Genomic DNA, 26,377 nt, shown 5'->3' with positions numbered 1-26,377 from the left:
CATTTTAATAATTTTAATGAATACATAACTGTATTAACTGGTGTTTGTTTATAGCTGTAGTTGCTGAAGTTTAATTTTTAAAAAGCTAGATAAGTGCACGCTACTGTTCTCAGCCATTCTAGGCCATTTTGGGCTCAAAGATTTGTAGAGTCTGATAATCTCCAAGTGGAAGTCAGCTGTGCTCAGGAAAGTATCTCCTCTCGGGATCAGAAATGTAATAAAATACAGTTATCATATGCCCTGAATCAAATACACGTTTTAATATAATTAAGAGCTGTTGTCAGCTCTTGTCTTGTACGTCTACTGGGCTTTTTATTGTGGAATTCTGCTTCTTGCAGAAGATTGAATACGGTGACTCGTTCCCATCAAGTAACAGCTACCAATCTTGACTTCAAAATTAGAAGACCGGGGTAAATTTAACACTGTGGAGAATGCTTCAGTTGCAGACAGGCTGCTGGTGGGGGCCGCTGTCACATGAGGCAGAAAAGTTCTGACAGCTGGAGCCTCAACCCACACCCACCTCCGCACAGAGACAAATATACAGGGGAATTCATGGAATCCCAATAAATGGCGGCAGCAGCAATGCTCCTTGTAAGTACAGTGTTACCTTCATACATCAGAAGGTGTTCACATATAATTCCTTCCGTTATAGATATAAAAGCAAGGGGATCTCTCTATAACAGACCTGACCTCACCATACATTTGCAGATGATTTATAGAGCTGCTTTGCTGTCATTGTTTGCCAACAGATTCACTTTTTCCAGAAAGATTCCACAAGATGTTAAATCCTAGGTTTAGTTTTTATAGCAAATTATACAGTACAGCGCTAATCAAAGTACCCAGTGGTATTGTCTTACAGTTTGTCATTTCTGTAAATCTTCCGCAGCTCCAGGAGAAAACTCCTGCAGTGTGATGTGGAAAAGTGCCACTGTGCCACCCCCCCTCCATTCCAGTCCTCCCTACACACATAATAATACACTCCTCACCTTCCAAGCCCCCCGCCCATATAATAATTCACTCCTCACCTTCCAAGCCCCCCGCCCATATAATAATTCACTCCTCACCTTCCAAGCCCCCCGCCCATATAATAATTCACTCCTCACCTTCCAAGCCCCCCGCCCATATAATAATTCACTCCTCACCTTCCAAGCCCCCCGCCCATATAATAATTCACTCCTCACCTTCCAAGCCCCCCGCCCATATAATAATTCACTCCTCACCTTCCAAGCCCCCCGCCCATATAATAATTCACTCCTCACCTTCCAAGCCCCCCGCCCATATAATAATTCACTCCTCACCTTCCAAGCCCCCCGCCCATATAATAATACACTCCCCCCATTCCAATCCTCTCTGCATACATAATAATACACTCACCCAACCCCCCGCGAGCCCTCTCCCCTGCTTACATCTTTGCAGGGAGGAGGCATGGATGCCCATCATTCCCTGGTGATCTAGTGGCGATTAGTAGGGTGCAGGCCTTATTAACCCATCCTTTCGGCCGGTGCTCAGAGCTGTCAGAGCTCCGTCCGAACTGAGCTAGTAAGTGCCGTAGCTGACAAGAGCAGCTCTGCGGTCTGCATCCAACAGATACCTGACTTGTTAGCTGGCTGAGGGCCACATAGTTCTGTTTCTGGCCCGCGGGCCAATACTATGACACCCCTGATCTATATTATTTTGACCCCCCCATACTTAATTTGTATATTTTGCCGACAAACAACTTGGCTCTATTATCTTCTTTATATGAAATGCATGGATCAATAGTATAAAGCAGCGGATGGTACAAGATTCAGCTGTTAAAGTGACACTAAACTCTGGAGTTAAACCTTAAAAATGCATTCAAGTACTTTAACTACTAGAAGCTTACTTGTGTATCACTCAGCTGTAGATCTTCAAATCATCTCTGAATTCATGCTGACACTGTCCTTCCTTCTGGAGGGTGACTACGTTTGTTCCCCATGGTCCCTGTGTGTGTTGTAAAGTAGTCACCACTCTAAGCTCACTTCTTTGATGAACTACAATCTCGATACAAATTACTAAACTAAATGTTAGATTGTAGTCCATCAAGGGAGTGGGCTTGGAGCGGTGGCTACTTTGACAGCGTCAGCACCAATTCAAAGATGATTTGAGGATCTACAGCCGAGTGATACACAAATAAGATAAAACATTTTAATAGTTAAGGTACTTAAATGCATTTTTAAGATCTAACTCCTGAGTTTAGTGTCACTTTAATGGTCTCCCAGAATAGTTACTTTTAAGGTATGTCAACTGTAAAGGTTACCACAGTGCTTATTTCAGCTCTCAACTACACATTTAAGCCTTCAAAATGGTTGGTGTCATAGCTGACCACATGTGCAGCACCATGGCAACTGAAGTCCAAATACAGGCTGAGATGGCACTTTCCATGTCTGTAAGGATTAGGAGGGTGTATACTAATTTATCAGGAACCTGTCAGGATAGTAACATGGGCACTGCCATTGTTGCCAATGGTGCCCCAGGACTGTCATCCTGATTCTGACTTCACTATTAGCTTAGTTACTGACCTGGAACTAGCATATAATGTGTCATCCAACTTTATTGGCGGCATGCTTGTTTCTGACCAGTATTAAAGTAAGTATGGGAGTGGCAATCCTGGAGCACAAAGCTGCAAAAATGTTAATTGTAGCTTAGGATCCCCAAAACCTTGTACAATCTATTATACAAATAGCGATCAGAGCAGGCATGGTTAAACTCTGGTCTACCTCATTATGTTCCTGCACGTTCATATAGGTCAGTGAAGTCACCGCCACATATGGTGGCCACCTGAGAGGAAGAGAAACTTCCATGACTATGGAAGCTCAGGATAAGGAGGATTTCAGAATAGCATGCAGATCCAACCCTATAATTCCTTTATGCTCATGTTTTGGACCTGCTCACAAATTTAGATCGGATCAAAGGTTCCGTACTTATATCTGCCAACTCTGCATCCAGAAATCCTGATGTATTGAACAGGTGTAGTCACAGACTACAGTGCCAACAAGCCTGAAACGGATTTTGCCCAAGTGGATTAAATGGCTTTGAAATTTGTGGTTGAATCTGTGCTGCAGCAGATCTGGATGCACAGTATAAAGGATTGAACTGCATGGTTCTGCACACTGTCCTTTAATAAGGAATAAGCACCTTGTCCTTTGGGATAAGTAATGGAAGTGAAATACCTTCTGTTTTATTAAGTTTCTGCTGTTCTTCACACTGTAGTGGGGACTTAGTCTGGTTATCTTCAGTGACGTCACAAGGGCGGTGAGGGGGGTGCGGCCCGCACCCGTGTGACACCATTGGAGGGGTGACACCAAGATTACTTAGTCATTTTGGTGTCACCCCCCTCTGAAAGGTCGGGCGCTCGGTCATGGACCGAACGCCCGACAGTATCAGGAGAGAGGAGGGGACCCGGCGGCATACCTTATCCCGCCGGGTGGCTGTCTCCTCCTCTCTCTGCTGGCGTCCATCACCAAGATGGCCGCCGGCAAGTATCAGAATACTGCCGCGCATGCGCGATGACGTCATCGCACACGCGCGTGGTGACGTCTCGGCGGGGTGACACTCGGACACCACTCCGGGTGTCACCCAGCCTCAGAACGCCCCTGGTTATCTTATCTCACTTCTTACAAGAATGCCATAGTGGTTAAAGTTACAGTTTAATCTGACTATATTTTGCCTTCCCTGGTTCCTCCTCTAGCCTTCATTAATAGGGTAATGAAATGTTTCCATTTTCATGACATATCCTATTTCAGACTTAGTGATGTGATCGCTGGGTCTCTGTGCTTCTCCATAATCATGGCTAATGGGAGGGCTCGCATGGTGCTGTACATAGCTTCCTGAAAACAGCAGACCGCCCTAGGTAATACCACATGTGATGCTGAGGCTCCAAGATTGAAAGAACCTCAATCCAATGAATAAAAAAGGGGTGGGTCAGGAACAGTCAGCCTAATAAGGAAAGAGCTAGATAATGAGCGGTGTGCCTCAGGGTTCTGTGCTGGGTCCCATATTGTTCAACTTATTTATTAATGACATTGGGGAGGGTGTTAACAGCGATATTTCCATGTTTGCGGATGACACCAGAATAGGGAGGGTAATAGACACGGACTTAGACATTATAACATTACAGGAGGACCTGGATAAAATAGGGGAGTGGGCATTAATGTGGCAGATGAGGTTTAATGTCGATAAATGCAAAGTAATGCACTTTGGAATTAAAAATAAACAAATGGGTTATACAATTATGGGTATGCCGCTGGGGAAGGCAGAAATGGAGAAGGATTTGGGGGTCATTGTAGACCACAAACTGAAAGGTAGTTTGCAGTGCCAGACTGCTGTAAACAAAGCTAGCAGGGTCTTGTCCTGTATTAAAAAGGGAATGTATTGCAGGGACAAGTCTATAATTTTGCCACTTTATAGATCATTGGTTCGACCTCATCTGGAGTACGCGGTCCAGTTCTGGTCACCAGTACTAAGAAAAGATGTCCTTGAGTTGGAAAAAGTCCAGCGGAGGGCAACCAAACTAATTAGGGGTATGGAGGACCAGAGCTACGAGACAAGGCTACTAAATTTAAACATGTTCACATTGGAGGTGAGGAGATTAAGGGGGGATATGATCTCCATGTACAAAATGTTCAATGGTGGTAGCAACATTAGCGATAAACTGTTTAAAATTAACTCCATTACAAAAACTAGAGGCCACCACCTAAAATTGGTGGAAAAAAAATTCCAGCACAAGGGGCGAAGGGGGTTCTTCACAGTAAGATCAGTTAGGGTCTGGAACTCACTGCCACAGGCGGTGATTTCAGCAAATAATGTGGAATTGTTCAAGAAACTTTTGGACGATTTCTTAAGGGACCGTAATATACAGGGTTACAGGTACTCCTAGAATGAGATCCTAATAGGTTGGACTTGATGGACTAATGTCTTTATTCAACCTCAAATACTATGTAACTATGTAACTATATCCTCCAGCCAACTTCATCTGACTTATTGCTGCTTCTAATGCACATTGTGCAATGAAATCAGAGTAAGCAGTTTCAGTATAGGAGAGGAGCTTGTACATCTGACACAATGGCACCTGGAACTGGGAATGATATATTAGACAAGATATTAGCAAGTTATTATTGTGAATTTGTCTCTTGATATGTTGGAAGCAGAAAAAAATGAGCAAGCATGAAGATTTGAGCGACTTTGACAAGGGCCAAATTGTGATGGATAAACAACTGGGTCAGAGCAACTCCAAAGCTGCAGCTCTTGTGGGATATTGTAATTGCAAAGAACTTGCGCTAATGGAATAAAAATAATCAATTATGTATAAAAGTGGATAAAATGGCTAAAAATTAAAAATTATATTAAATTGTTCTGGAAGGGTAAGGGAAGCTGCTGAACAAAAGGCACTCAGCCCCTATTAGGATGTGTTATTTCAAAAACGTACAGCGCTAGCCGTCCTTCAGATGTGAATATAAGAACTCAGACGTTGAGATCAGGATTTAACAAGTGCTATTAAAAAATAATAATTAATGATTGATAAAACATTCAGTGAAGGGGTGTATCTCAAAATATTCAATGTGAATCAGTTGTGTGAACAAATAAGTTCATAAAATATCAAAACAGACAATGTATATATTTCTATAATAAAATGTGATAGGCTGTGAATATATGTATCATGTGTAAGTGATTCTTGTTAATACATAGTGAATGGACAAACAATGTGTACCACTTAAATAAAATAAAATGAAACAAAATTAAACTTTTTTCGATGTATTTGTGAATAGTCCAAATCTTTTGTAGTTTTTTTATATATAGTCTTTAGAAATCCATAAATGTAAGACACTTCGACAGTGAAAATTCAGTGCAATAATGTGTCCAACGAAAATCCAAAAAACGAGGAAAAAAATAATGGAGAAAAAATGAAGACAAAAATAAAAAACAAAATGTAGAAAAAAATGTAGAAAAAATGCAGCGAAAATCCCCTCAAGGGAATGCACTCACCAGATCCGAAGATGTTAAACACGTTTGTTTCATCAAGGTAAGTCTGCAGCTCCGTCTTTAATTTCCATGCTCGATCAGGCTGTAGTAGGCTGAGTCCGTAGTGGAGCTTAGACTAAGATAAGGCGAAGGCGTGGTCAGGCAGGAAGGGTCGGCAACAGTCTGCAGCGAGGTACATAGTCGGGATCCAGGAGAGTAGTCAGCAGGCAGGCTGAGGTCTTGACACGATCGGGCAGCAAGGTACCAAATCGGCAGGCAGAAGAATGGTCAGGAATCAGGCAAGAGTCACGGTGTAAATCCAGCATAGACCACAGAGGCAGCTCACACAGGAAACTAACCCAAATCAACAGGCCTGTACGGCTAGCGCTGTACGTTTTTGAAATAACACATCTTGTGGGATATTACCAGACTGCAGTGGTCAGGCCCTACCAAAAGTGGTCCAAAGAAGGAAACCGGTGAACTGGTGACAGGGTCATGGGTCACCAAGGCTCAATAATGCTGGCTGGCCCTAATAATGGATCGGAATCCAATAGGATAGTTATTGTGGCTCAAATTGCTTAAAACGTTAATGCTGGTTCCAATAGAAAGATGTCTGAACACACAGTGCATCGTGGTTTGTTGCATATGGGGCTTAGTGGCTGCAGACAGGTCAGGGTGCCCATGTTGACCCACGTCCACCACCAAAAGTGGTTACAATGGGCATGTGGGCATCAAAAATAGACCAAAAATATAAGTAGGTGGCCTGGTCTGATGAATCGCGTTTTCTTTTACATCATGTGGGTGGCCGTGTGCATGTGCGTTGCTTACCTGGGGAAGAGAAGGCACCAGGATGCACTATGGGAGGAAGACAAGCCGGTGTAGGCAGTGTGATGCCGTGGGCAATGTTCTGCTGGGAAACCTTGGGTCCTGCCATTTATGTAGATGTTACTTTGACACCTTTCACCTACCTAAACATTGTTGCTGACCAAGTACATTCCTATACACCAAGTACATTCACCGATGGCAGTGGCCATCCTCCCCCCTGCAAAAATGTTTCAAGAAGGTTTGTGGAACACAACAAGTTTGAGGTGTTGATTTGGTCTCCAAATTCTCCAGATCTCAATCCAATCGAGCATCTGAGGGATGTGCTGGAAAAACAAGTCCGATCCATGGAGGTCCAACCTTGCAACTTACAGGACTTAAAGGATCTGCTACTAAGGGCTCTGTGCCAGATACCACAGCATACCTTCAGAAGTCTAGTGGAGTCCATGCCTTGAGGAGTCAGGGCTGATTTGGTGGCAAATGTTTGGTGGGTTATCATAATGTTATGGCTGACCAGTGTTCTTTTTTCTCATGTGTACATTTTCAATAGCAGAGCTGTAAGCCTCTAAGACACATATAACTATAAAACTTAACTGGAACTTTTTCTTTAAACTTGTATCTAAGTTTTGTGTGTTTTCACGGTGTTATGTGTTTAAACAAGCGGGGAAAGCAGTTGGCCATAGTAGGTAACTGGATTCCAACTGCCTGTTTGTGTATTCCCATTCCACTATGATCTGATGCTGAGTGCTTTATCCCTTTTCAGGTGGAGTTTGAAGATGTCATTGCTGAGCCGGACAGCATTCATAGCTTCGATGGAGTGTGGAAAACCAGCCACACCACCTTCACTGTCACCAAATACTGGTGTTACCGAGTGCTCTCTGCAATCCTGGGCCTTCCACTAGCCCTGATCTGGGGATTCCTCTTTGCTTGCCTGTCATTCTGTCACATATGGGCCGTGGTTCCCTGCGTCAAAAGTTACCTGATGGAAGTCCAGTGCCTGGGCCAGTTCTACGCAGTGTGTGTCCATACCTTCTGTGATCCAATCTTTGAGGCTGTAGGGAAGGCACTAAGTGGAATACGCGTGGCACTCAGAAAAGAAGTTTGAAAACGTACAAGTTGAATAAAACTATATTTTTACTAACAGAGCAAAATGGATATAAATTCAAATGCGCCAGATGGATCTGCAAACCATTGTACTGCAATGCATTGTGGGTCCCTCTGGAAGCAGAATTCTGGAAAACGAACTTCTGAACATTTAGGGAGGAGGCTTGGTCATTTTTTTTCTTTATACTTAACAAATGAACAATGAAAAACAAGAGAAGGTATAAATACCGCATTTAATTTGTATTTCTCTGTATGCACAAAAGGCTGTGTTTTGGTGAGAACTGGAGTAGAGTATAGGATACAAGATCTATGTCACATGATATTGTGTATGGATGGCCACTGAGGTCTGAGCGATACAGATTTTTAAATATGTACATTGTATTAGACTCAACATTTTCTCCCCATTGACAATATCACAGTAACCAAATCCTTGGAAGGAATAACAGATGATGAATAGATCTTTGTTACATACAGACAGGGTTACACAAACAGGGTTGCTGTATGGCAAACCACACCAGGGGATCATGGGTAATCAGGAGAGTAGGTAGCCCAACTGCAAGCTTGCTTTTTGTTACACAGCTAATGCCAGCAAGCTCGATGGTAATAATGCTGTGGGAAGCGGGTGCAAGATACCAATCATACAGCAAAGAGACTTTTTACAAGCAGGGATCCAGGCAAAGTCAGAGACTAATTCAAGTTTTGAAGTCCAAACTATAGTCCTGAATATTTCATTCATGTGGCAAAGGGTTAAAATAAAAGAGAGCTGTGGCATTTATGTGTGCTATTTTATTGGAAAAATAGCAATGATCCTAGTTGAATTTTGTTATGTGTATATGAATATCAGCAGGGAATGCTCAAAGGAAGTGTAATAACTCTTAGGAAGCAATAAGATTTTAATTTCCATCTGGTTAAAGCAGATTACTATTCCTGTCAAAGTGTATCCATTATATAATATTTTTTTTAAGGTTTTCAATAGCGCAAGTAATAGTTTTAGCTCCTGTCAGTTTTTTTTTGGGCTGTTTGTGTTCCCTTGGTTCCTACATGAAGTTAATGGAAACCTAACCAAACTAACATACAGTATTTACTGTGGTCTCTCAATCTGTGACCAGCCAGTGTAAAAATGTATGACATTAACCCAGCTCAGTCCCTCTGCTGGCTCTAAATCGGTGACCAGTCAGCGTAAAAATCTATGACACTCACCCAACTCTGTCCTTATGCTGGCTCTCAATCCGTGACCAGCCAGTGTAAAAATATATGACACTCACACAGCTCTGTCCACTGCTGGCTCTCAATCTGTGACCAGTAAGTGTATAAATGCATGATACTCACACAGCTCTCTCCCTCTGCAGGCTCTCAATCTGTAACTAGTAAGTGTAAAAAATCTATTAAACTCATACAGCTCTCTCCCTTTGCTGGCTCTCAATCTGTGACCAGTAAGTGTAAAAATCTATGATACTCACACAGCTCTCTCCCTCTGGTGGCTCTCAATCTGTGACCAGTAAGTGTAAAAATCTATGATACTCACACTGCTCTCTCCCTCTGGTGGCTCTCAATCTGTGACCAGTAAGTGTATAAATCCATGATACTCACACAGCTCTTTCCCTCTGATGGCTCTCAAGCTGTAACCAGTAAAACCTACAGCTGACTGGCTGCCGGCCCTGTTCGTTCAAAGATCTTCTGACTGGCTCCTTTGATCAGCTGATCAAGGGAATGCCGGCTGTAGGGATGCTGACAGCACCACCCACTGTGCGAATTTCGTCCGGTTCATCAAGAACTGCTGGCTCTCAATCTGTAAATCTAGGGCACTCATACAGCTCTGTCCCTTGCTTCCTCTTAATCTGTGACCTGTCAGCGTGCAGTAACCCATAGAAACCGATCGAATGTTGTCTTATCTTTTCCTTAGTTGACAGTACCAAATAAAGCAAGAACGTGTTGGTGTAGGTCTGCACACTGCAGAACACAGAACCTCAAAGCAATGGCGTTAATTGAACAATTTTCTAGGGTGCCGGGTGGTCGTGTTTTGGGACCTCAAAACGATGCAGTCCCACTAGACCCAGCAGAATTATGAGAGTTTTTCACAATGTAGGAACCTAAAAAAATTAAACAGCAACTAATCTAAAATGGACTTCTCATGGTGGAGTGAAGCACAGTCAGATCCTCCTGAACAGAAGGGACATCTTCCCAAATACCTATGAGAAGAAATGCTGGGCTTTCATGGCCACTAAGTGAATGCTCTAAATATTCCATGGAAGAATTGAGGGAAACAGAAGGGGTCACCTTTTTTTGTATTCTGACCTCAAGTGTTTAAGTAATTGAATTTCACAACAAAACAGCATCAAACTAATACAATTTCTATTATTTCTGACCTGTCTTTGGCACCTCAGCTGCTTACACACTAGAAAGCAGGTGATAAAATACTTGTACCTCAGAAATACTAAACTAGGTTGGTGTCAACAGCCGTTATGTCTGAAATCGTCTGTTTGAAACTCTTATTAGTATTTAGTAGGTGTGTCCCTGTCCAGGGGCGTCCCGAGGCTGGGTGTCACCCCGCCGAGACATCACCGCGCATGCCCGCGACATCATCGCGCATGCGCAGCAATCTTCTAATACCTGCCGGCGGCCATCTTAGTGATGGACGCGGGCAGAGAGAGGAGGGGACAGTCACCCGGCGGGATAAGGTTTGCCGCCGGGTCCCCTCCGATACTGTCGGGCGTTAGGTCCATGACCGAGCGCCCGACTTTTCAGAGGGGGGTGACACCAAAATGACTGTCAGTCATTTTGGTGTCACCACTCCAATGGTGTCACCCGGGTGTGGGCCGCACCCCCCTTGTGACGCCAATGTCCCTGTCATAGAAAGGATATATTGTTTGTTTTGTCTAGGGGGGATCTAATAGAGAGAAATGCCCACCTTACTCTTTTACTGTCTATCTTTATGGTCCTGCTGCAGACAGCACTCTGATCGTCACCAACACTGAAATATGGCCAAGCCCTTGACATGACCAAGTACAATGCAGGTCTAGCATGGTTGTTGGTCCAACGTTGTATGTGATGGAGGGTTGGCAACATGACCAGCTGAGGACCAAGAACAAAAGCGACTGCACGGGACCTGTCAGTACAAGCACAACTAGCAGGGATAAAGCTTGTGGCACTATAGATTAAGGGAAGTATTTCTCTGTATAAAGCTGCCCATACACCTTGCGATCATCGGACAAAACTTTTCGTCCAATGATCGAACAGTCGTACGATTTCCATATGGCGGCCCCATCCTCCCCGATTATCGCAAGGTTGAATCAGCAGTAATTAAAAGAAAGCACCTGGACGAATTGCAGTAATCAGCTGCACGTATTTTCGTCTGAGCATGGGCAGTGTAAATCGTACGAATTTTGACGTACGGAAACGCCACCAACCTTGCGAAAATCGTACGATCCACCGAAGTTTTCTAACCTGCTGGTTAGTCAAAAGTCTTTCAACTGTACAGTATTTGCGGTTGTACACTGCCCATCAACCTTACCAATAACGGACCAAAACACGATTGCATACGAAAATCGTCCGTATGGGCAGCTTTAGAATCCCCCTAGACAAGCATATGCTGGGGAAGGGAGGGCAGATTTCACTTTTTTGGCAAGCGCAGAGTTGGGCTTTAACTGAAAAGGCCAGTCTGTCCTAGCACAGTAATGATATGGGGTGGACATCTCCCACTGAAGTCACAGACAGTAGTAAACTCTTTGTGTGAAATCAGCCACAAAGAATTGATTTATCGGTATGGAGTTTATGCCAGAACTCTGTTTGTAATCCCAACCCTCAGGCAGCAAAAAACTGCAAAAAAACTGGAGGGTTTAATAACCCTTTAACATTGTAGCTGTATATAAGGATTTGTCTGGACACTGTTTATTTGGTACATAGTCTCCTTTGAATTACCCATGCTCCACGTGTGCAGGCTACAAAAGAAACAACACATCAATATGGCTTCCGTTATCCATAGAAAATATTTTGTCAACAATAAGGTGATGGGCAATGACACACTTACTTCATTTTGTGAGACCATATTGGAACTATACACAATTCTTGCAACAACATTGTGACATTTGCATCTAAAACAAAGGGGGCCATGTCATGTATTATTCCAGTCAGTAAAGTTGGTGTGGTTGAAGATTTACAACCAATGACCTTTTTCAAAAAGCATCTGTTAAAGCAGTATGGAAAATTCAGCAAACACAACTTAAAAAGGGTTAAAGAGATTTACGTGTTTTTAGTGCCACCTAGTGGCCCATGATCTCTGACAAGCTGCATCCTGTCCTCTGGCTTCATTCCTTTACACAGTGCCGTCATATTATTCAAGCAAAAATCTTATTAAATGCAAAAAAAAAATCCCAGTGATTGTAGAATTGACCATCTGCTGTTTTCAGAAAAAAAGGCTGTTTCACAAAATTATTTCTTCCTCATAAACATATTTTGCTTGTGCCACAAATACAGTTAGGGATTAATGTCTAGTTTTCTTCCCATATGTCAGATATGGGCTGCGATGCTGGCTAACAGGATGATCTGTATAACAGAACAGGGATCTTCAGTGGTGATATTGGTTGTGCTTCTGCAGATGGGCACCATGCTGGTTTTTCATTCTGCATTGAAAATGTAGCTGAAGAGGATCTGGCCCAGTTGTCTGTAGACCTAAATACCAGTGGGATAAAAATGAATTCTGTGGACTTGGGTAGGTGCCACTGCTGCTTTTAGCAACCAACAATGTCTATATATGTCAGAGCTTTTATTCCCCTTGCTCCTCCATTGGCTGGGCAGAGGCCTGTGCTGGTTCTCTTGAGGAGAGGGGGTGGGGGGGAGCTCCACATGGCTTCATATGTCTGTGCTTTTGTTTATGACGGTAACAAACACGGATACAAAGTAACAAATGCTGTGCAGGAGAGTCTTTACGGGAACGGTTACACAAACACCCTTCATTCTTTAATTGTTAGCACACTGTCGGCATACAAGCCCTGTGGTCTTGTCGATGAGATGAACTGAAAGAAGGTACCAGATATGACCCAGTTTTGTACTTATTTTTTCCTCGAGGTCATTGATTCATCTTCTGGTCCCAAAAACAGCTCTACCCTGATGGCCCTTTTTTCCTGCTGGGCTCCCCCGAGCTGCATCACAACTGCTTGGCGCAGTGGGTTTATTTTCACGTGACTTTGCTACTTTGGCAGCATCCCCTGCTTCATCCAGTACGCCTTGCCTCAAAACTGCCTTGCCCAGCAGTTCTTTGAAAACATTGTTCATGTTCTTTGTCACATCCTAGAAAAAAATACAAAAAGCTGAGCCGTTAGAAGATAGGCCATTATCTATGTTGTTCTGAGCTCACCAATAGACAAAAGAAATATAATAGCAGAAAGTCAAAACTGGATCCTAAACTAGTGAGAATTTTTAGAAGCGTTTGCCTAAGTTCAGAGGTAAGGTAAAAATAAATGTAGGTAGATAGTAAACACACAAATAATATGGTTACGTTCATTAAAAAACGTAGGAATACAAATCTGACAAAGGATCTAACCTTTCCCCGCTCTATCCAATCACTGGAGCTTTAAGATCAGATGTGCATGGGCAAAAGTGATGCAACCGATACCTGTGACAGCTGTACTGTGACGGGGTTATCATGAGCAATGACCATAACAAGCATTTAAACTGGTAAAATAGATTTTCTAACATGTTGTAGATCAGGGGTGCCCATTAGGTCGATCGCGATCTCTGGTAGATCGCGATGGCCTGTCCTCCCGCCGCGGGGCTTCTCTTCTGGATCCGAGGAGAAGTGAACTAGCGCTGTTGCCGGCGGGTGGGGGGGTGGAGGAGGGAGCCGCTATCACAGCAGCAGCCGATCGGTGAGGAGAGGAGTGGATCTGACAGCCGGCGGCTCTCTCTCCTCACCGCACTCAGCGGTGTGTCAGCGGCTTCCTCCTCTGAGCCTACACTCGACCACATAAGCACCGCGGGAGGACAGAACGCCGGCACCTCTAGAACGAACTAGAATGCAAGCCGGCCGACTCCCTGCGTTCAGGGGCGGGAGAGTGGGGTTGTATTGAAGTCAATGGCACCGCAGCTATGCCCCCCGCCCACAGTGCGATCGCCCGCAACCAGAACGCAAGCACATTAGTGCCTGCATTACGGTCCAGTGCAATCTGCAAAAATAGTGCTTGCAGCATTTTTGCAGATCGCGCTGGACCGGAACGCAGGCACTAATGTGCCTGCATTCCGGGTGCGGTCGATATCACTGCGGGTGAGTGGCGTGGCTGCAGTGCCATTAACTTCAATGCACCGCCATGGTCCCTCCCGCCACTGAAGGTTTTTTTCGTTGGTAGATCTCTTTGAGCTCGTCATTTGAAAAGTAGATCTCCGGACGAAAAATTGATGGCGCCCCTGTTGTAGATTCTCTGCAATCAATCACCAATCATTCCCCATTTTCCACAGAAAAGGAAACCATCATTCATTTTATGTGGCCTTCAACAGCAAACTATTTGAATTAGGGATAAGAAAGCTGCACCTGGTTTTGGCAGCACACACATTGAAGGTGCCCACACACCTTGCGATAATCGTACGATAATCGCGGGAAATCCCGCGATCGTACGATTATCGTAAGGTGTGTGGAAGCCGTGCGACCTCTACTACTGTGAGGTCGCATGACTTTGAACTTACGGACATGTTCAAAAACCCTCCGAGCATCGTACGACGTTCGGCGGGTTTGTGGCATGTCCGTACGATAACAGCCGTACGGGCCGGTGTGCGCAAGCGCACACTGCCCGTTCGGCATTGCGGTCATCGGAAGCCCGCCCCTCAGGGGGCGTGGCTTGCGATCATCGCAAGTACGATCTGCCTATGCAAGATGGGCAGATCATACGTTTTTTTAAGTACCTTACAACCATCGCAAGACAAAAGTCTTGCGATGGTTGTAAGGTGTGTGCCCAGCCTTAGGGAAACATGGTCAGATACTGGTAAGAGACCAGCACATGGGCAGCAGTCCTAAATGTGTCAGCATATGAACTGACAGATTCAGCCTGATCAGGCTAATTTAGACCTCAGTAAGATAATGTATATGGGATGAGGCCAACTCTTCAGACTATAATTTTCTCAGATATCCATTAAGTAGGATGAATAGTTATTGCTTACTGCTTATAAACAATATGTATATACTTTAACATCTATAACCTTGTCACAGGTTCACTTTAACATGTTTTCTCTATTTTTAATATAAACCTCACAGTGCCAATCCAGTAAAAACACCAGATTAGCACTATGGACTGTGCTTGATAATTCATGTGGAAATTAAGACAAATGATTCAAAATATAAAATGTGTTTTGTCAAAGTCTTCACATATTGATGTTTAGTATTAAAGCCCAGTGACTGGTATCTAGTGGGCAATGCACCTTACCTTGTCTACTTCTATGCTTTGCCGTTCAGTTTGCCACGTTTTAATTGCAGATCCCCCCTTTGGTGTGATGTCAATTAGGTTCCTCCTCTCCCCAGGTACCCTGCAAAACACACGCTAAAGATTAAATACTGATCCATTTAGCAAAAAGTTTATATTCTCATAATAACATATACAATAAGTATGTCATACATAGCCAGACTGAACCTTATTTATCAAAATTTGTTTTAAAAAAAAAAATGAAAGAAGAGCTAAGGGTAAAGAATAGTAACGCACAGCAACCAATCAGAATCCATTCGTACTGGCCTGCCTTCTGTAAAATAACATCAGCTTTTTTTGTTTACCACAACAGCTTTCTCTGATCCATCAACTATCTGAGATAACGTTTACTTTGCTATGTTGATTCTGAGTTTTCAACCTGAAGCACATGGCTGACCTACCTGTCTGCAGGTCCAATAAAAGGGCCTTGGAGTGCAGACTTTGCTTTTGCTTTGTGACGTAAACTATTATTAGAGCACAATAACTCTGGATAGGATAAAACCTCCAAAGATGCTTCCGACACAATGCAAAATTATTGGAAAGTGAGGAGCACTATACCAAACACAGACAAGTGATGTATTCCATTTTCAATAAAGTGTTAAGAACAAGCCAACATGTTTCACGAGGCTCCAGGGGGGTGTCCCTTCATCAGAGCTTCATCAGCCAAGCTGTCTGGGAAAAGTGACAGTTGCAAGGGTTGACACTAACCATATAAAACTACCAGGAGTGTTTACAATGGTCAGTTACTACTTAAAGCAGGAGTTGGGCTTTAATTTGTCACTCATTTTAAGTCCATTTAAAACTGCATGCTCATCTAAGACTAACTTGCCCACAGGGTCACAACACAGCTGTATAATTTTATTGTAGCACAAACAGTTACAGGAAGCGGAAAAATAAGGATTCTACTGGCAGGGTCAACAGGTAATAAAATTATGTAAGGTCCCATTCACACCAATGCCTGTAGCTAAAAAAAAAAAATACATGAGCTTCTTTTGGAGCAGAGTGGAGTATTTTGACCCTAACAGACTTCAATGGGAGCACCAGGAAAATGTGAGCAAAATGCACAAAAATGCCTAATAACAAGCTTGGCTGCTAAAAAAAAAAAGCTCAAGCCTGAAATGCGCGCAAAAGCACCTGTACAAATGTTCAACCCCCCCTAAAAAAACACCCAAAGATAGTCAGCTAAAGTGTGAATGGGGCCTTACTTGACTCATATGTCAAAGAGTCCTCCCCGCCTAGGCTCCTGCCCGCCAGCGTAGTTGCTTGGGACCTACTGTCAGTGTGACAGTCAAGGTAGGTCCAAATCTGTGTAGCTGAGCTGCTCTCAGCACTAATCATTCTAAAAGGTATTAGGCCCCATTCACACTAAGCGACACTCACCTCGGTTCGGGGCGACGTTCTAGCAGCCTTCAACGTCGGGCTGCATTAGAAAAGGAAATTTGCGCGAGATCGCGGGAAAAAGGGTCCTGCAGGCGCGACATGGAGAGGAGGAAATCGCGGGATTTTCCGCTCAGTGTGAATGGGGCCTTACAGTGTCAGTGCTTGTGAAAATATAAACCAAAATAGAAACATTGTAGTTGTCTGCGCTTGTCAGAGGCAGCTATGTACAGATGATCTATTTTTACACAGAAAACCTGAAAGTTGAAAAAAATGAATCTGAATAAAATCTTGTAATCCTTATTAGTACTTATTAGAGTCAATGACCGGAAACATGCAAAAAAAAAAAAGGACCTGATCTTGATCTGCAAACTTCTTTCAGGTAAGTATTAAAGTCAATGGGGCAACAGCCAGGCAACTAGCGTTTGCCTTCATTTACAAAAGTTGGTATGTTGTAAACGACAACCAAAACCAACATTCAGCATCTGATTCACCTATAGAGCAGCTATCTTTTGAAACTGAAACCGGCTGGAAATTGTGGAAGGAGGAGACTTCTCTGTGTTATTGCAAGAAGTACTCCAAATAGTACTGTATAGGAATCCACATTTTTTTGTCTACCTAACATCACCTGTGCCCTCCTATCCTTTCTATGTGCCCATGTATTTACCTTTCAATATGACCTAGAAGCCTTGATCCAGAGTGGGCGATTGGAAAAGGAAGTCGGGGGGCCTCCATGAACGGAGAGTTCAGTTTTCTGATGGGACTCCCCTCACTGCGTTTTCTAGGGGAGCATGCACTGTCAGAGTTCACACGTATCCTGTAGAGTTGAAAATAAATAATAGTTCAATATCTCATTATTACAGCCATACAGTCAGCCAGTTACTAGGGTCAATCACCCAGTGGCCTCTAAAATCTCTTCTGGAAGTCTGGTGGCATAGGTGGAATTCCTAGCAGCCCCTATGGCTAATGCAATGGTAGTTGTTGGACTTTTCATTCATTTTTACAGTAGTAATACAGCATTAGGAGTAATACAATTTGGGGAAGTACAGCATAACATAATCACCATATCTTCCAACAATTCTGGAAGTAAAAAAATCATCAGTCAACGAAAGCTTGCCACACGAATTACATTCTGGTTGTAGAATCTTCTTTTGAACAGGTAGTAAAAAATAAATGGACAGTTTACACAGGCGTTTGCAATACATGGTAGTTGGTCAATTGAACTGAGATTGTACAGGAACTGTACAATTAGATTAAAGCATATGTGGCCACCTTCAGAGGAAGGGGTTTCAGCATTAATATAATCAAAATCTCATTTTTGTTTTCAGTATGTTCAGTGTAGCAAGAAAATGATTACCTGGATGTAGGAATAAGCCTCTTTGCAACATTTTTATGCTTCGTGAAAAGGTTAGTGTAGGACTTAAGGGGCAGGACAAAGTGTCCTGCCCTGTCCAGGTGACAATGATTTCACCAAGCACAAAGTAAGGTAACATTTGTACCAGGGACACAGAGAACAATAAAAAACTGGCAGGGGTTCTAGTCTTTTCATAGTTTTCATTTCTACCAGTGTTGCTGTTAAGAGATTTACTCCCATTACCGTCTAGTGAAACAGTTGACTCACCAACGGAGCTCCTGGAAGGTGTAAAATCCAAGATACACTTTAGGACTAGTATGCGGGAACGTTACTGAAGCTGGCAGCAAGATTCTGATCTGCTCTGTACGTATATAACATTTGTGAAACATTTACATGCGTACAGCATATAGAGTAAAGGCGCCCTATTGTTGCTAGAAAAGTAGGCAGCTCGATCCACCCAAGCAACAAGGGACACTAGATGGTTGGAGCCACCTGCATTCTAACAATGCCTGTGTCCTAGCAACAAACAACTTTAGGCAGCACAAGGAGGACACAAGTGGCTCCAACAGAGTGCATTTGCACTGTACGCATGCAATGTTAGCACATGCGTACAGTGGAAAATACAGTCCATACACAGGACCTCAGACACAGAATTATGCACTGTGTACATGGGCTAATAGAAAACCATACACCTGCACTCAGCCCCGCGTGCCACGTGCATGAGTCTTTTTTTTCCTCACACTTTTCTAAAAGTCAGTTTAATTTTCTCTGTTTTGTGCACCTGACTCTTCACTCATTTTTGACTGCTTACCTGCTCGGCTCAACTAAAATATCATCAGGGGTAAGAGCTGTTCCTGTGTCCCCGTCCTTCCTCAGTGCACGCTGCTCAAGTTTTTTCTGTGCTCTAAAATAAAAATAAAAAATATTGGAAAATCGTCACTGCTACTAATATTCTGCTATATTAGCTCCAATGTCTCTAAGTAACAGGCTTACTAGGCCGATTCTTGTCGCCACTCACCCTTCAGGAATACTGATGTATTTGTGAGGGACCAATCCACGCATTCCTGATAATTCCCCTCTCCACCAGTCCCCGGATGCTTTGCTGTGAAGTAGCAGTATGTCCCCCTTCTTGAAAGACAGCTCCTGCGGTGTCCGGGCTGAATATTCAAACTTGGCTGTGGCCTCCACCGTGTCCAATTCTGAAATGTACCGTTATAGTACCAGAAAGTTGTTGGCTTGGTTTGTGGCAATAATCAAAAATATTGTGAATGTAGGTATAGACACCTCAGTCACCTTACTATGAAAGGAAATAGTATGTGTTTTAGTATGGAACAAATGTCAGTGGTGGAACTGCTTTGACTGCAACTCTGCAGAGTTGGTAGAATATTTTTGTTTTCCCATTAGCAGCTGCTAGTCTTGGCTTTGGGGCTTTTGGCCTCAAAAATAAGTCAAAATTAAAGAATGACTCTGAACCCTAACCTATTTCTAAACCATACCTCAATTGTAACACTTAACTTTAACCCTAAACATAACCCTAACTCTAAAACAAGCCCTTAAATTGTAACACTTACATTTTAACACTTACCCTAATATTATCCCCAAACCTTAACCTAGCTTCAACAATAAATGCTAAAAGTCATTTCAACCCTGACCCTAAACTAAAGGCTAATGTTTAACTACCCTTTAAAGGTAACATTGAATTTACCCCCAACACTTAGATACAGATACATTTTGCCAACAACACAGGTGTGTACGGTACAGGACAATGATCTATAAACACAAATATTCTAAAACAATGAAGTTTATAACAATATAAAAGTTAAAAAGTCTCTTAAGACTTCTATATACTTTATCTAAGATTCCATTTTTTAGCTAACCTCCAGTCAGGCCCACTTATACTATAGAAGTTTTTCTTGGTGCATTCACAATACACAAACCAAAAAACCTCTACGCCAATACCCCTATCAGCTGTAAGCACTATGAAGCATTTTGGGCATCAGTGTCCATACAATTCATATATGTGAAGAAAAATCAAAACCACTGATATAAGTGTAGATATTCCTTTTCCCCACAAAATTTCCACCGTGCAACCACCCTATAGAGTGCTGCTCACCTTTCAAACAGACCTGCACAATATGCCGACATTTTATGCAAGTACGTTTTAAAAAAATTGTTTTTTACAGTGAAGCAGTGCAGAGGCGTCACAAGGGGGGTGTGAGAGGTGAGGCCTGCACCGACAGGTATTTTGGTGTCACCCCCTCTGAGAGGTTTGGCACTTGGTCATGCTCGACAGCTGCACGGGAGAGGAGGGGACCCAGCATGCCTTATTCCGCCGAAAGAAAGTTCCCTCTTTTTGGTGGCGTCCATCACCAAGAAGTGAAGTGCAAATGATGTCATTACGCTCGTGCATAATGACGTGATGTGTATATGTACTGACGTATGCACTGGATGACACCCGCCTTGGTGATGCCGATGAAGCAGTGTGCACTATGGTATGTTTTCTCTCATTCTAGGCTGATACAACCTTTGTATTGCTGAGTACCAAAAAGGACCAGGTAGAGATTTACAACAAGTGGATCCAATTGTGGGCTTAACCCGTCTGTCCACTAAGGGGATCAGCGTGATCAGACCTACTGTGTAGGTCTATTTGTAAGTTGAGCAGCACTCTATAGGGTGGTTGCAGGGTGGAAATTATTTCCAATTGCACCCCAGTCGCGCCGGTTGGATTGCGCAGTTTCCAACTGCGATTCTGCCTGTGCTTCTGAACACGATCGCGTCGTGTATCGCAGAAAGAAGGTAGGTTGTGTATCGCATAGGTGTGCACCAGCCCTAACTCCTAAATTATTCCAGTTCAGCTTGTATTAAAAACTCTTCTTTGGCACAGATACCATATGAAAGGTGTTTTCCCCAGGGAGAGGGGATCCCACCATTCTTTACAAAATCTACGTACCAATTAAATGGTGAAAAAGGTATAAATATATTTATTCATTAAAAATCCATATTTCTAAGACTCTACGTACACAAAAAATCAGACACACCTGTCTGAGGAAGCCCCGTTTGTGGGAGGGGTGAAACGCGTCACGGGTGTTCAGTTCAGGCTCTTTCTTCCTTTTGTGACTGCTCCGCCCGAGACATGTCTATACTTTTTAAGCCTTGGATTGTTTCACAATAAGGCCTTTTGGAACTGGCTTAGAGTTTGTCAAAACTCTTCCATGTGGAATTCATGGTTAACAAATAAGAAATAACAGCCAAATTTCACCAACCAGACCATCCGATATATTCATACGCGGATGGCGACTGGCTCAAGCGAGGTGTGGATTAAAATCAAGTGTGGATCAAAATCAAAGAGAAACCTATCCGGTTAATTGAACACAGCTATCGAGTTAAGGCAACGATTTGTAACATCTATCGTATCCAGCTGAGGTAATATTTACACCTCCTGATATCCGTGTTCTTCTCCAACCCAGTCATCAGAACTCCAGCTTCAACTTACCTACTTTCCTTTGAAATCCATTGTGGAAACATCGAAACAAGGATATCCCGGGTCTGTGAGTTTTATATATATATACATAAAAATATATTTTCTCATATTAACTGTGTCATCCCACTCCCTTGATTCTCAGGGGTGCTGTGTCCACATGTCCACATGGTACGCTTCCTCCGTAGCTACAACTCCGATACTTTTTGTGTCCTTTAGTTCAAACTAAGGCAACTATCGTGAAACCCAGCATATATCGGAATTCACTTCATGGACAGCGTCTTGTTTTTTCTTTATACCAAAAAAAATATATGAATACATCTGGCTTTCTAAGCGGCATGTCTATTAATTGTCAAGAAAAATTTTTTTTTCATTAACCCACTCATCTACTCATTAGTTTATAGGCGGCATGCAGTCATTAATTTTCGTGTATATATATTTATCTGTTTGTTGTGTGTATATATTTATCTATTTGTCTGATTAATGTATTTTTCTGATTTTTTGTGTACGTAGAGTCTTAGAAATATGGATTTTTAATGAATAAATATATTTATACCTTTTTCACCATTTAATTGGTACGTAGATTTTGTAAAGAATGGTGGGATCCCCTCTCCCTGGGGAAAACTTCTTTTTCTAAATAACTTTGAATAGTTAGGGGACCCCCATTTATATCTAATTTATATTAGAGATATTGTGCATATACCTTCCCTTCCCCGTTCTTTTTTGCTAACCATATGAAAGGTCTTGCTAAAGCCTGCTAGCAGCTTGTTTGAAATGCCAATCAGCACTTCTATAAAGATTTGTATCCAAACTAGAGCCCAATGATGCTTTCAGGTTTCAACAAAGCTAGTCACATGTTCTGCAAATGCTTGCTGTACACACTACTCTTGTAAAAACTGCCGTCCGTGTGAACAAGAGCTTGAAAATTATTTTTTTGACACCACTGTCAAGTCTACTTGCTAATTTTTACCAATGGAGCACATTGTCTAATGCTCATACTAAGCTTGATTTCAAGTATAATTGGGAGAAATGTTTCCAAACCTCTCAAAAGATCTCCGGTTGGTGTCACTGTTGTGCAACTGTTAGCAGATACAGCTAACAGGTTAACCTAATAGGAAAATGTGCTTAAAATTTTACACCTGGTTTCTGCATCTCAGTGCTGCTGATCTCCTGCAGCCTCTTTTGCAGCCACTTCCTTTCTATGCACCTGCACTCCAGTAATGGCTGTATGGCATTTTTCAGGGTGAGATTCTGATGGTGACAACAGTGTACTGTGTACTGAAATTGCAGTCTCCATCAGATCAATAGTTATTATTTTAATGAAAGCCGCAGATTTAAAATAATTTAAAATAACTTAAAAATTACAATCAAATGTTAAAGCGTATATGAGATTGTAGTGATTGAGTTAACATATTCTTTAAAAAAGAATATCCTAAGAAAAAAATAGCCAAGGCAGAGAGACAGACAGACCGACAGACAGATAGATAGATAATCATTAGGTTCTGACCGTCCTCGCTGACACCCATTTCTTGGTGCATCTCCTGGTCACTTTCTTCAATGGTGGCTTCCAGGGCTAATGTGTCACTGCAAAGAATGGCAAAACGTATTCTAAGAGCAGTAGAAATTGATACAATGCTGAATTTAGTCTTTAAAGCAAGCAGCAGTATGTGTATTATAATATAGAGATAGTGACTGGTCATGGTCACTCATTCTACTCACCAGTATTCTTCATCCTCCTCCACCGTCATGCATTTCTCATAAACAGGGCCCTCAAGTTCTGCTTGTCCTGGAAATATCCGCTCTTGATAAATGATAATAGTCTTTACAACCTCATTGACGTGAGCCTGAACAGATACTGGGTCCTGCCCCTCTGGGATAGAAACCAGCGTAGGGCCAAAACACACAGCCAGGTTATAGGGGTCCATCATGTTCTCATCACTGTATTGTGACAAACTTGAGAAAACAGAAACAAGGAAACAAAGAAGTGGATCTGTCATTTAAGACTGAAAAAAACTACCTTTAAAGGATAATTTCATTGAAAGATTGCTTTAAAAGTTATATCACATCGTGCATTAAATCTGTTAGGGGAACCAATGGTAAAATCGGTGCGCCAAGTTCCCATGCATGCAACTGTTGGGTTTTAAATCTATTTTACATTGCAACCAAAAAAGCAGGAGTTAGACTACTTGGTGTTGCTGTGTGTGGGGATCAGTGCCGTGAGTTTTGATGTTTTATGGCCTAATAATATACACACACACACCAAATTTAGTCACTGCACACATCAATGAAATCCATCCTGGTGCACCAGTCAAAGAATGAGTAGACAACAGGTAAAGGTTGAGGCACTCGCAGGTCTTGCAACAGAAGAATTTAGGGCAATCAGCAACCATTTATTGTGTCCGACATTCAATGGGGCTTAGTCTATTTTTTTAAAGGACACAAACAAACAGATTGAGACTAAATACCCACAAACCACCCTCCCATCCACCCACAATGTTATAGCAACCCCCTCAAAAATAAAAAAGGTGGGCACCAGGGGAAACCAATGGCACCAAGGGCAAAGTACCAAACCACAGAGCATAAAAAGCAATAAGCAATATGTAGAATATTAACTGATGTAGCAATAACACGATATGATGAAAAAAACTGTGTACAAAAGCCATGCCAAATAGAAAACGTAGCCTTGTATAGATGGCTAAGCCACTTGGTGTTGCAGGCATCATGGCTGCCATGGATATCCACCTCCTGGGAATAGCATGTAACTGGCACATGTGCCATAGAGAGAATGTTGCTGGGCAATAACATGCCCAGGTCAAACCACAGTTGGCTGTCAGCAGATGCAGCCCCATCAAAATGTCAGACACAATAAATGTTTGCTGATTGCCTTTAATTTTCCTGATGCAAGATCTGTGATCTGTGCCTCAACTTTGTCAGCCATATGTCTGCAAAATCCTAAACTGTATGCAAGTGTACCTGGAAGGATTAATGCTGTCACAGAGGCAAAGATTGGACACACAAAATATTGATTAGGTTTGTTTTCATTTAAGCACTTTGTAGTTTAATTGATAGATTAGATACAAATTACTACTCATTTTTTTTATTTTTTATATATATTTACTTATCAGGGCTGGACAAAGTCTAAAAATTAGGTAACCAATGCTTCTTAAAAGATTTCAGCTGGCGCCTAACTTTTGAGGTTTTCTCTAGTCGTCAATAGAGCTGGCAGCTTGTTCACCCCTGATTCTATATATATGTATGTATACACACACACACACACGCACTGTATATGAAGAACCTTCCAGGATGACAAAAAGGAAATCAGTGTTCCTGAAAGAAGCAGTGGCTGAGAGAGTCCTAGAGCCCAAACCTCATGCAGACAATAGACAATGGTGGTCTAATCCTACAAGGCCGGAAAGGGTTCCTTGTAGGATTAGATCACCAGGTTACACATTTGCCTTAGAGAGGTGATGACTAAAGGAGCACCACCTTGTAGGTGAGAGTAGAGCTAAACATATTGTATCTTTAATGGGTTTAAATGGCAGTTTCTGAAGCACAGATAGAACAAGATTCAGATTCCACTGAGTCACAGGGGAACAGGTGGGGGGAGCAACATTGCAGACCCCTGTACAAAAGCCTAATCAAAGAGTGGAGGCCAACTGTTTCTAAGGGCAGAAACTTGACCCTTAATAGTGCTGAGAGCCAAACAATGGTCTTGTCAAACTCCTGTGGTGGAAGCCCTTGAGACTCACACCAAATGAAGAATGCCTTTCATGTCCAATGATAGACCTTGCAAGAAATAGACTTTCTAGTTTTTAGCATCGTAGGAATCTCTGAGATGCCCCTATTCCTCAGAACCTAGGCTTCAACAGCTGTTCCATTAAAGCCAGTGACCATGAAGCAGAATGGCAAATCAGTCCTTGGGATAAAAGATCCTGGCAGTCTGGCAGAGCCCACAAAGCATTTATCAGGGGTCTTACCAGGCTGGTGTACCACAACCAAGAACAATGGTACTGATACTCTGTTTATACACAGGATAAAGTAGTTACATAAATCTTGAAATAGCCTGCTCTATGTTATAAATAATATATCAATTTATAAATAAGATAGCCACAATTAACAAATATTTCTAAACTGTCCAGCCTTGCAGATCTTAAGAAGCACGGAGAGGGGCGCTCTCAGGAACTAAAATACAGAAAAGCACCCGGACATAGTGTAGCAATTCTACTTTATTTAATAAAATCAGATGCACTCACAAATGTGTATCTTGTACGGTAGCAAAAAGCTAGAGGAAAAGTTCTAGAGTGGAAACTGCTGACCTGGTCATAGGGGAGTCTCACACTAGGAATGGAGCCGGAGGTGCGAATTATGAAATGCACACCAGTGTTGGAATGCAGGCGACGTTCTTTCCGTTTCCATTTTCCCTTGGTCAGTTTTGTCTACTTAGTCACATATGCTCATATAATGCCCGACTCTATGCAGATTCTTTTGTAACTGCATTGATTATTTGATTTGTATCAAGTGCAGATAAACTATTCTATAAATAGCACACACAGATAAGTTCATAGCAACAGTATCTTGTTGTGAGCATATGCAACTGAATTTGTGGTCTGTTCCTTAGGATTCTTCTGCTGAGAAGGCTCTTGCCCCCAGTCAGTGGCGGAACTACCGCCGGTGCAGGCGGTGCGGACGCACCAGGGCCTCCGGCCTCTAGGGGGCCCAGCACAGTCCCAGCGCCGGATCGGTACCCAGCGGCCAGCGGGCCCCCCATCTCTGCGCCGAGAGTGTCGGATCATCCGTTCATCCGACACTCCCGGCGCA

At 42.7% G+C, this 26,377-nt stretch overlaps 2 protein-coding genes across 5 annotated transcripts in view; one reads left to right on the top strand and one right to left on the bottom strand.

Annotated features, from left to right (window-relative positions):
- The window catches only part of LOC108784486 (caveolin-3-like), a 19,563-nt gene extending 11,575 nt beyond the window's left edge, over window positions 1-7,988 (top strand). Inside the window, exon 2 of the mRNA XM_018553325.1 lies at window positions 7,565-7,988. Coding sequence (XP_018408827.1) covers window positions 7,565-7,906 — 342 coding nt within the window. The 3' untranslated portion in view covers window positions 7,907-7,988. The remainder of the gene's footprint in view (window positions 1-7,564) is intronic.
- A 4,427-nt stretch (window positions 7,989-12,415) lies between these two features.
- ARHGAP4 (Rho GTPase activating protein 4) overlaps window positions 12,416-26,377 on the bottom strand; it is a 147,282-nt gene continuing 133,320 nt past the window's right edge. For all 4 annotated transcript variants that reach the window (XM_018553321.1, XM_018553323.1, XM_018553322.1 and 1 more), the window contains exons 17-23: window positions 23,279-23,512; window positions 23,067-23,143; window positions 19,100-19,280; window positions 18,893-18,985; window positions 17,395-17,544; window positions 15,315-15,414; window positions 12,416-13,191 (exon numbers count right to left, since the gene is read on the bottom strand). In XM_018553321.1, coding sequence (XP_018408823.1) covers window positions 12,979-13,191; window positions 15,315-15,414; window positions 17,395-17,544; window positions 18,893-18,985; window positions 19,100-19,280; window positions 23,067-23,143; window positions 23,279-23,512 — 1,048 coding nt within the window. In that variant the 3' untranslated portion in view covers window positions 12,416-12,978. The remainder of the gene's footprint in view (window positions 13,192-15,314; window positions 15,415-17,394; window positions 17,545-18,892; window positions 18,986-19,099; window positions 19,281-23,066; window positions 23,144-23,278; window positions 23,513-26,377) is intronic.

The sequence above is a fragment of the Nanorana parkeri genome, unplaced genomic scaffold (assembly GCF_000935625.1).
Source record: "Nanorana parkeri isolate BGI_ZX_2015 unplaced genomic scaffold, ASM93562v1 scaffold116, whole genome shotgun sequence".
Lineage (NCBI taxonomy): Eukaryota > Metazoa > Chordata > Amphibia > Anura > Dicroglossidae > Nanorana > Nanorana parkeri.
The sequence above is the reverse complement of the archived record's forward strand: the minus strand, read 5'-3'. Positions and strand labels throughout refer to the sequence as shown.